General features: G+C 41.7%; 1 protein-coding gene across 5 annotated transcripts in view; it reads left to right on the top strand.

The window, feature by feature from the left end:
* ZMYM4 (zinc finger MYM-type containing 4) overlaps positions 1-12,056 on the top strand; it is a 130,796-nt gene that overhangs the window by 72,607 nt on the left and 46,133 nt on the right. For all 5 annotated transcript variants that reach the window (XM_075853357.1, XM_075853358.1, XM_075853360.1 and 2 more), the window contains 3 exons: positions 2,087-2,261; positions 9,694-9,906; positions 11,459-11,609. In XM_075853357.1, the coding sequence (XP_075709472.1) occupies positions 2,087-2,261; positions 9,694-9,906; positions 11,459-11,609 (539 nt within the window). The remainder of the gene's footprint in view (positions 1-2,086; positions 2,262-9,693; positions 9,907-11,458; positions 11,610-12,056) is intronic.

Genomic DNA, 12,056 nt, shown 5'->3' with positions numbered 1-12,056 from the left:
CTGTAATGATATTTCTCTGTCAATTGATTTCCATTTATTTCAGCTGCCATAAACACACGTACCTCCTGAAAGGGGAATGGTTTATGGCCGTCCCCAGTGAAGGCTTTATAAATAAAATTAAAAAAAATAGCTACAGAGCTACATGTAGTCTGTATCCACAATATGATGCCCAAGGAACTCTATGGGCCGTCACCTTACTTCTGTGTGCACTTGATTTTATACGGAGGCACGCAGACATTTTTTTCTTGCAGCGGATCTGCAATAAAAAGTTGTTTTCTAAAAAGTAGGCGGCTTAAGGGGTGGGGTGACATATTGACATTTATTTACGTCGAGAAACCAGTGTAAATTATAGCGGATATCTCTGTGTGTGCCTCTGAATAAATTTGTTGCATCCTATCCGAGCTTGTTTTTTTTATTAAGACTGGCGTATGAAACGCTAGGCTTAATACATTTCCCCCAGAATTCAAACAGAAAAAACAACAACAAACACAACCTCCCACAATATCCTTATGTTTCTTGCTCCTGGTATGTCCTATATCACTATTTCAGAACTTGAAAAACAAAATAAAACAGCAGTGTATGCTTAGACATTTCTCCCCCTGCCTTTACTCTTTAATGCTAGTGAACGTCAGCCAAAAAGTTAGGGTGGAGGGGGCTGGGTTTAGGCTGCATACTTGGCCTACACAGAGTGTAGCCATTTTTTTGGGAAGGAATCTCATAAGTTACCATTAGTAGTAAATAAATGTGGTAACCATTCCAACAGTAGTACCAGTACTAATAAACTCATAGAAGGGAAATGTATCAATGGCTGTACGCCAATGTTATGGCATAACAAAAATGCTAATTATGTCAGATGCCATATTTGCACAATAATTTGCGACTTTTTACCGTTTTAAGCCGCTTAGTCACAAAAAGTGAGCAGTGCTTAGCATAAGGGGACAGAGCCACTCACAGCTCAACAAATTCGCTATAAGCTGGCTTAAATTTTACTTTCTGGCGCATGGACAGCCCGAGATGAGTCTATTTTATTAAGAAGCATATGTTTCTTAATAAATTAGGCGCATTTTATTCCAGCACTCCTTATATTAGGACAACAAGCTTACTGTTTCAGGTATAGAAGCAGCATACTTATACAAGTTTTCCAAAATCGTTATGTAGTGATAAATCTTGCCATATAGCCAGACCAACTTTTGACATTCCGGGTCCTGGGAAAGCTGGATGACCATGTAAAGCTGCAATGGTGATCACATATTTATTTATGATAGATGCACACAATGTATGGGGCAGCATTGGGTATAGGGTAACAACCTCAACCATGCAGAATCTGGGTAATAAATATTTGGATGTATTTCTCTGTTAACACTTGCTATGTTACAGAAAAAAATGAGTTAAAATTTAATATCGGCAGAAAAAAAAATGACATTTTCACTTTCAACACCTAAGGGGTAACACAAACTTCCTAAATTCTGTTTTGAATACTTTGAGGGCTGCAGTTTTTAAAATGGGGTGATTTATGGCAGGTTTCTAATATACAGATTCTCACAGCCACTTCAGAACTAAATTAGTCCCAAAACAAATAGGCTTTGGAAATTTTCGTGAAAAATTGCTGCTCAACTTTTAAACCTTCTTACCTGCTAAAAAAATTAAAAGGCCGTTCAAAAAGTAATGCCAACATACCATAATTTATCACTCTCATAAAGTACAATGTGTCACAATAAAACAATCTCAGAATCACTTGAGTAAAAGCAATATAAAGTTATTCTTACATAAAGTGACACGTCCAATTTAAATAAATAATTGGCCACATGACCAAAACTGGCTGCGTACTTAGGATTGTATCAGCTGTGGAGTGGCCTGAAATCTGTAGCTAAATTTGTGACCAGCGCAAACGCACATACAACAATTATAGATTATTTTCTAACCATTCTGAAGCGCACGTTCATTAACAAAAATGTATCCTTTAAGAAGCTAGATAAGATGTAAGATCTTATATATTTGTTACTGCAAAAAATTGTGCTTATGTATAATATTCCCTCTCCTGTCTGCAATATTTTTTCTTATAGTTTTATTTGTGTCCTTTCATCAGAATTATTGCAGATCCCAAGGATGTTATTACAGCCCAGTTTGACAATCCTAGTGGCAGTAAGGACTTTTGCAGCCAGCCCTGTCTGTCATCCTATGAGCTGAAGAGGAAGGCTACAGTTACAATTCACACCAATAGCATTTCTACTAAATGCAGCGTGTGTCTAAAAAACGCAGTGGTAAGTCGGCAACACCAAAAATTCTGCCCAAACCCTATATGTAATTATAAATGATGGTTTAAAAAAACTTGAAAATGACTATTACTAACCAACCAGAAGGGCCAAGCTTAAGAAAGATAAAAGTAAACCAGAGATGAACTTGTCCACAATATTTGTCCGTCTTCACGATGTTCTGCATGCTCATAAAAACAGTTGTGTGGAAATCCTGCAGAGAACACGGCTTCTGCTGATCTGTTTGATTTTTAGCTGGTGATCCACTGACCAGGCGTGGTTATCAAAGTAGGCTGGGCTTATCAATCCGTGTATCCTACTGCAGGGGCAGGTTCTGCTGCAACTGGTTTTCTGGCAGCCAGGGTTGGGAGGTTTATCTCCTAGAGCAACTATACAAAAATACTTTATTTATTGTATGTATCATTGGGGACACAGGAACCATGGGTATAGGCTGCTGACACTAAGAACAAATTTGCCTTCTCCTACGCAGGCTTGACCCAGCCTTCTGACGCAGAGTTAATCAGTTTTAGATGAGTGTTAATAGGAGGCAGACCCTGATCTAGTTCTCCAGATCTGTTCTACCTATAGTGTTCAGTTATAGATAGTAAGTCTTCCAACTTGGGAAAGCTGGACCTCCCTGCCCCCACAGTGACACAAGGGCACAGTGTGGAGGAATTTGCACTGTGTTCCCTTGTTTGCCAACGGCCAGCAGAAAAGAACAGAGCAGTCCAGCTGCTGTATCACCCATTCTGGAGATATCCCTTACGATCTCCCCTGTGCACCCCCCTCCTACAGTGGTGCATCGTAGTGAGGCTAAGAAGACCAGCCACAGGAGAAAACCATAGATGGGGGAGTATACCTCCTTTCCTCTGGTCACATTTCATTTCAGGAGATCCAGGCGGGAGCTTCTGAGCTCCCTCCACTGTGGGACTCCACTACCTCTCGAGCGACTTCACGTTGGCCACCTTCCAGTACTGCTTAGTCCTCCCACGACTGTCCGCATGGTCTATAGCTGTTTTCTGTTCGGACTGGACGCTACTGATCAGTCAAGCTTCTAACAGAGCGCCAGGCTTTGCGGTTTAGTCCTAGGGGCCGCTTGGATCTGACCACCTGTCCCCCAGGTGGCTCCTTCACCTGCCCATGCTTCCTCTAGATGACCTCCCTTCCTCAAGCGAGATTATGTCCTCGGACCCGTAACAATCCTCAAAAATGGCACACATGGAGGACGAGCCTGATCCTTTCCCTCTGAGATACCCTTTACATTTAGGATGCTAAGACCTCTACCTCTCAACAGGAGGTTTTTTAGGTGCCCCTCTTCAGCAACTATTTGGAACCGGACCAGGTTCTCTACATTAGGCCTATGCGGCTGATCCACAGGATCCCACTAGCATACAAATTGTCTCATGCCAAATCTAGTTTTATAGCGGCTGTTTCAGCTTTCCGCCTGGCTTTTGCTTCTACCTGGGTCTCCAAGGCTGTCTCAGCATTGGCCAAGCAGCTCAAGCAAGGTATTAAGTCCGGGGGCCCTGGCTGCCTAACTGATCAATCTTACCAATCAAATTGCTCATGCTGGTAAATACCTTTGTTCGGCCTCCCTGGAATTGGCCAGATGTGTCTCTCACGATGCTAGAAACATTATAGCCATTCGCAGGTTTTTGTGACTGATAATATGAAATGCTGACTGCGCTTCATCTGACTGCCCTCTCCTTTGCGGGTACTCATCTGTTTGGTAGCTAGATGAGATCATTTCAAAGGCCACATAGTCCTTCAAGCCACACCCTTCCTTTTAACACTGCACCCTACTGGGTCGCCCTTCAAATCCAGGCATCATAAAAACTCTACGTCTCCTAATCAGATGGGAGTCCGACTCCTCTTTCAGGACACATGGGTTTTTCTGGTGGAGGACGCCTGGATGTAGTCTCATCTAGATACAGAATAGAATTTTCCCTCGAGCAAGCTGTCGACTTTCTTCTAGACCAAGGCTTCATCATCCCAGTTCCTCCTTCCGAGCAGTTCAAGGGTTTCTAGGCAAACCTCGTTGTCATCCCCAAAAAGCATGATTTGGTCTTTTACATTCTCGACCTGAAACGCCTTAACCGACTTGTCCGCCTCCTCCATTTTCAGATGGAGTCCCTCCAATCATTCATTTCTTTTATTTATTTTTTTAACTCGTTTTATTGAACAATAAACAATACAATTAGTGTATCAATTAAGAAATAATGGCATCACATCATGTATACATATACTGAATAGTATACAGTGGAAAGATAAGAGACTGAGCATCCGGTCACACCGGAAGCAACACTCAATCCCACATAATTAAAATGCACAGCATAAATCCGGATGTTACAAATTATATATAATACATATTGTATTAAAAAATGTAACTGAACATAGTTAAATTGAACTTCTACGCATGTGAGTTTCGTACTTAACAGCATATCATCACAACTTGAGTACTAAGTAGAGCCCTGGATATGGGACACAAAAGCAGCAATACATCTCATCAACACCCGTATACTGCAATAGGACCCCTCCCACATCCGGACACTTCAGGAACCCTAAAGGATCGTTCATTTCTTTCATGAAAGTTACCGAAATCCTGTTGTCTTTGGACATTCAGGACACATAAATGCATGTCCCCATCTTTCTCCCTCACCAGTGCTTTCTTCGTTTTGCTGTCCATGCTGATAACTTTTAGTTCATCGCCCTCCCCTTTGGGCTTGCTAAGGTCATCATAAAATAAACAGTTTGGATTCTCGCCTGGGCAAAGTACCACGTTCCATCAATCTTCCCAGTTCAAAGCCCTAAAGTAGACAGTTGGGTTGCTGACTACCTCATTTGGGAATATCTGGAACTCCGAGAGTGGTCTCTCCACACTGACATCTTCACCTAGCTCTGTGGACTTTGGGGCACCCCAGACATCGACCCCATGGCATCACAGCTGATCCACAAAATGCTGAGGTTTGTCTCCAGGACACGTCATCCTCTGGCTGCGGCTCCCATCTGTTCTCATCCCCCCCCCCCCCCCCCCCGTCATTTCCACTTCTGCCACGGGAGCTTAGGAAGATCAAGCGGAAGGCGTTTCGGTCATATTGGTGACTCCGGATGTGCCCAGGCGCTCCTGGAACGCTGACGTGAACAACCTCGTCGCAGATGAGATCTGCTTTTTCAGGATCTACTTTACTACCCGAATTTACGGTCACTGCTCTTGACAGCATGCCTGTTGAAGCTGCTGTCTTGAGAGCCAGTGGTTTCTGAGACCAAATCAATCAAACTATGATAAAGGTGAGAAAACTGGCCTGGGTAGACTTTTTTTTCGATGATGCAAAGAATTTTTGATTCCTTCTGTAAACTTTTCTCTTTTCACCCTCCTTCAGTCTGTCCTGAATGCGGAATTTAGCCCTTCGTTCTTTGAAAGGGTCAGGTCTCTACCCTTTCAGAGACCTCTGGCAACCAAGTCCCATGTGAAGACCTCATCAACCAAAAATGTATCCCGAGCATACACTGTACAATCAGAACATAACTATCTCTTCTCAAACTAACAAAAATATATCTGATTCAAAAATTACATTAAGGCTTCATTACATAGAAAAATTGTAATCTTTATTGTCCCATTAGGGAAAAATTACCCCCTAGAATACATACAATTAAAAAACAAATCATTTAAAAAGTTCTCCTGACGAAGGAAGCGAAACGCGCGTCGAGGTGTTCCTCGGATAGGAACTTTGTCATCATGTCTACCATAGGTAAATAACATTATTATCGATATCTATACTATTTGCAATACTAAGTATATATACACTTGTTATGCAACATACCTATGCTATATGAGGGAGATCAGATTCTAGATTCCTCCTCTCTGTGCAATACTCCGTATGTAATTACATGGTTATGATTATGGTGAACATTCCTACCCGGGGTGTTTTTAAATTATTTGTTTTTTAAGATTGAAATTTTTCTATTTAATGAAGACTTGATGTAATTTTTGAATCAGACATATTTTTGGGAGTTTTTCCCATGCACCTGCAGGGGGTAGCACATGCCGTTTGCCATACAGGTCTTTGAGCCCCTCATGGATGCTTACGTCTCATTTCTTGAAATATGATTTTACTGGTTCCAGTGACCTACATCAGGCGAGCACAAGAACTAGTGGCTATATGTGGTCACTCTCTCTATTTCTCATCCTTTACCAGGACAAGGTGGTTCTTCGGCCTGTACCTTCCTTGCTCCCAAAGGTAGTGTTCGGTTTCCACCTCATTGGGGAGGTTGTCCTACCATCATTTTGTCCCTCCCATCCCAGGGAGTGGTCCCTTCATGAGAGGATTTTGTGCTGGCCATCCATTTGTATCTGTCACCTCTTCTCTCGGCATCAGATTTGCTCTTTGTCATCCTGGAAGGACAACGTAAGGGATTGCCGGTTACCAAGGTGACCATACCTCGTTGGATCCTCTCAGCCATATGCAAGGCATATCGATTTTGAAGGGACTGGATCCTCCTTTCCTGGGTACTGCACACTCCACCTGTTTGGTAGGGACTTCCTGGGCAGTTCACAATTCGTTTCAGCTCTTCAGGTGTGTACGGCCAGTACTTGGTTCTCTCTCTACTCCTGTTCCAAATTTTACAGGGTGCACACTTTGGCACCAGCAATTTCTAGCTTTCGACGCAATGTGTTGCAGGCGGCGGCTCTTTCTTCCGCCTAGCAGTTTTTCTGTCCAAGGGACTGCTTTAGGACGTCCCATGGTTCCTGTGTCCCCCAATGATACATATAAGAAAAGAGAATTTTTTGTACTCCACGTAATTTCTCTTTCTTGTAATCTTCATTGAGGGACACCGCTCTCCCATTTTAAAGAGGATCTATCACTAGTTTATTAATTTCCTATCTCCTAACTAATCCAATAGACGCTATGATGCTGATAACTACAGTGTAAAAAAAAATTCAAAAACTTTTATTTGCAAAGTTATGTGCATTTTTCTAAATATGCTAATTTGGCTATATTTGCCAAATGGGAGCTAACTCTTTCTTTTCACTCTGGGCGTTGTAATGTTTTCTGTATGACGCTGTCCAATCAGCGTCATACAGTTCTCCTCTTCCCTGCCCAGCAACACAGCGTGATCATATAGTATACAGCTTTCATTCCTGACTGTTTTCAACTGGGGATTCCTCCGGTTGTTGCATAGCTAGAACTGCGATTAGAATCTCATCTTTCATATTCTACCAGAACCAGTGATCCCCTTCCCTCCAGCCTCAGTCTCTCACACTGTGTGAAGCAGCTTCATGCTGACAGGATAGCGTCAGAGGCTGTGACATAGCTCCACCGCAGGAGAACGCTGGTATTGACACCCACTTGTCTAGTATAGCCTCATTTGCATATTTAGATAAAAAGCTCATAAGTTTTAAAATAAACTTTTTGGGGCACAATTTTCACTAGCATTATCAGTGTGATCGCGCCTATTATATTCGCTAGGAGATTGGACATTACTAAACTAGTGACAGAGCCTCTTTAATTTTTTTTATTGCTGAGCTTGTGTCGTTCCTAATTTTGACCGTGTTCCTTTTGTTGTTGTTTTTTTCTGGTTATCAGACATTGGTTATTTTATTTTACTTCTACAGTTGGGATACATACTTATTTGCTCTGTGTCACTAGTCTGGGTATAGCCTATGTAGGAGGAGCCAATTTTGTTCTTGCTATCAGCCTCCTTGTGGCAGGAGTCTATACCTATGATTCCTATGTCCCCCCAATGAAGACTACGAGAAAAATATTTTATGATGAGTACAAAAACTATTTTATATTTCTATGTAGTAATTGTAATACAAGACAAAATAGGATCAAAACAAAGAGGGAGATTAAGGTAGGAATTCCTGGGAAGGTGTCTGAGCCGTAGAACGTTTCTGTAAAAAATAGGACATGTCCTATTTTTTTATGGACTGTGCTCCCATACTTTAGAATGGCAGCACGGCCCGCAAATGCGGACGACTGTCCGCGGTAATCGTAATCATGGAACGTGATTACGGGCACGGTCTTGTGCATGAGGCCTAATATTGCAGCTCAGTCCCATTCCGCTGAACTGCAATGCCAAACATAGCCAACGGAAAAGCCGTTTTGTATTTCACTGTAGTCCCTTTTTTCTTATCTTATTCAAACCCTTTCAGACGCAGAAAATCCTATTCTGCTTGTCTGAATCAAGCAATAAAATTGTTAAAGGAAGAACTATTTTAGTGACAATAAACATAAAATTTGGCAGACTGAAGGACCCCAGGGCTGTCTAACCATATTTCCTGTTATTAGGGCATACTTAGGAATGTCCCAACAGCTGCCTGTGTACTATCAGTACACAGGCTAATATACTGACATGTAGATATATGCCAGTACATTAAAGTTGAAAAGTAAAAAAATTGGAATTTTTTTTTTTTACAATAAACATTAAAATAAGTCTCAATACGGTATCGTCGCTACCGTAATAAATTTATAGCGTCATTTAAGATATTTACGCGGTTATAAAATAAAAACTTCTTCCTTTCACTTATTAATGTGAAGCACGAGGTATTATGAATTTTGAACTCCCATGTGCCTCACATTAATAGTAATTAACCCCATCATGTACCTCACACATTAACCCACTGTTGTCCATTATGACTGAGGAACATGATGGGGTCAATTACTATTAATGTGAGGCACATGGAGGTTCAAAATTCATAATACCACGTGCTTCACATCAGAAAATGGAAGAACTTTGTTTTTTTTATTGTTGGCATAAGTATCGTTTTGGTATCGAGTATCGCAATACTACACAAAGTATCTGTATCGAAGTCCAAATTCTGGTATCGTGACAACCCTAATATTCACCAGAACTGGGTCACTGGAAAGCTATACAAGGGGAGAGATGACCGTAGTTTTGTTTCTGTCAGGGAGGGGGACATTTCATGCTGTTCCCCGAATACTGCTGGAGTTTTTAAGTCCTGACATATTACATACGTCCTTGTCAGTGAATTAGTTTAAGGGGTTTTCCCATAATCGTCATTTATCACATATCCATAGGATAGGTGATAAATATCTGATCAGTGGGAGTCCGACTGCTGGGATCCCCACAGTTCCTGAGAACAGGGGTTACCGAGTGCCCTATGTTAATGGTGCGGTACTGCACATTCTCGGGCACCACTCTATTTACTATCTCTGGCGCTAGCTGAGATCGGACTGTACTATATCCAGCAGTCCTACAGAATGTGAATGGAGCAGTGGCTCAAATGCACAGTACCGCTCCATTCACATGACACTTGGGTACCCCCGTTCTTGGGATTGGTGGGGGTCCCAACGGTAGGACTTAAACGGGAACACACTTATCTCCTATCCTGTGGATAGATGATGATGATTATGGGAAAACCCTTTCAATGTGCAAATGGGCTTTGACTAATGACATTCTCCCCAATTGTTGTTTTTAGATCCGACATGAAGTAAACTACCAGAATGTGGTTCATAAGCTCTGCAGTGATGTCTGCTTCTCTAAATTCCGCTCTGCCAACAACCTGACTATGAACTGTTGTGAAAATTGCGGGGGATATTGCTATAGTGGCTCTGGACAGTGCCATTTGCTGAACATCGATGGCCAGTGCAAAAAGTTCTGCAGTTCCTCTTGTGTGACCACCTTCAAACAGGTGAATACAACACCACTCGGAATTCTGCTTATTTATGTTTTATAGAATAGTTTCTTTTATTAGGGTATGTTCACACTGAGGTTTTTTTACAGGCAGAAAAATCTGCCTTAAAATTCCTTTGTCCCAGTTTTCGCTGCGTTTTTAAGCCACGGCCATTGAGCGCCGCGGGCAAAAAACACAGCGAAAAACGCTTCCTCTGCCTTCCCTTGATTTCAATGGGAGGTTAGAGACAGAACCGCAGGAAGAAAGAGCGTGTCACTTTTTTTCCCCGCAAAATCAATGGGAGGTGTTTCGTCCATTTTTCTATTGCACGTTCCGACGCGGTTTCTGTATCAAAAACAGCGCAAAAAAAAAACTGTGTGAACTAGGCCTTATAGTGTGTGTATTGTGTTTTATTCTTAGAGTAGTGTGGACAGTCAAATTAAGGGAGAATCCAAATATGCTGATATATTTCGTATCATATAAAGAGTATGGTGTAAAATAGTTATGTTCACACTTCGCATGAACGCTGTAAAATTTCCACCAGAATTTTCTGTTCGGAAATTCTGCAGCATTTACAGTAGAAGCAAAGTGGTTGCGCTTTGAACAAATTTTATCCACACGCTACAAGAGACGAGGAAGAATTGACTTGCTGTTTGGATTTTCAATCCGCAGCATGTCGATTTATGTTCCAAAAATGCTGCGGAATTAAGACACCAGAAAATCCTGACGGGAATTCTGCAGTGTTTATTCTACACTAACTTACCCATGTAATATATTGAGTTAAATGTGGTTAAAAAAACAAAAACATACTACAAAATAGTTTTCTGCTATCACAAAATACAGGCAGTATTATGCAAAATATAACGTCTTTATTAGGCATGTTCCCCACATGTAAAGACTAAAAACATCCTATAGAAAAAAAAATGCATGGGTAAATATAGCAAAGTTCCAAGTGCCTGAGTGATAAATGCAGCAGCCCTATACTGACAAGTGTCGAGTTAGGCCCCATGCACACAAACATGCTTTTGCGGCTGCAATTCCCCCAAAAATCCACGGGAGAATTGCGGCCCTATTCATTTCTATGGGGCCATGCACACGACCGTAGTTTTTACGGTCTGTGCTTGGCCCGGGAGCCCGCACTGCAGAAAGAATGGACATGTCTTATTACGGCCGTCTTCTGCGGTCCGGGCTCATTGAAAATAATGGCCGCGGCCATGTGCACGACCCGTGATTTGCGGGCGGCTCGCAGGTGACAGTCCGCAGCCGGCCGACCCGAAAATCACGGCTGTGCACATGGCTACGGTCGTGTGCATGAGGCCTTAGGGGAAACAATTCGACTAGACAGGCACAAAAAGGAGGACAGAATACAGACCAAAAGAGGGGGAGGGGACCCTGATGATGATAAATAGTTTTCTGGTTAAAAGGTCAGATATATTTGGTGCTAATTATGACACATTAGTAGATTCCTGTTACATGTAATATACACATACCACACAACTGTACTTTCATTCTTATTAAAATCAAAAGCATTATTAGTTTCTTTACTATGAGTCTTTCTTTCCCCCAACAGAAATCTGCTAAGATCACTCCATGTGCACTTTGTAAAACCTTACGTTCATCAGCAGAAATGATAGAGAACACCAACAGTGTGGGCCGCACTGAGCTGTACTGCTCTGTAAATTGTTTGTCTGCCTACAGAGTCCAGAGTGTCACATCATCAGGTATATTTCAACTTCTTTAAGTCCAAATGACGTGTAAAAGATTAAAGGATATGTAAACCTTTGAAAGTGATGATTTGGTTTTTTTTAAAAAAAATGTCAGTCAGTGTGTTTGGTGCAACTTTCAAATGAGTTTTTATTAAAAATTCCTTTTACTTTTTGAGATACCGCTGCTTTGTATCCTGTTTACACAGCTGCTGTATCTTTCACTAAGACCTGATAGGTTCAGGGTCAGCGAGATACGCAGGATCCACTTTTAATCTATCACATCTAAGTTATGAATATAGATGTGATAGATTACAGGTGGATCCAGCCTCTCAGAAACACCCAGGACCTGCTTTCACTGAACCCATCATTCCCGCAGATCTGACTAGTAGAGAATTAGGCGAACTATACATCTGCTCTGTATACAGGAACAGCTGTATCTCAATAAGTAAAAATTATTTTTTT

This window comes from Rhinoderma darwinii, chromosome 2 (genome assembly GCF_050947455.1).
Source record: "Rhinoderma darwinii isolate aRhiDar2 chromosome 2, aRhiDar2.hap1, whole genome shotgun sequence".
Lineage (NCBI taxonomy): Eukaryota > Metazoa > Chordata > Amphibia > Anura > Rhinodermatidae > Rhinoderma > Rhinoderma darwinii.
This window is presented reverse-complemented; position numbering and strand designations above follow the sequence as displayed.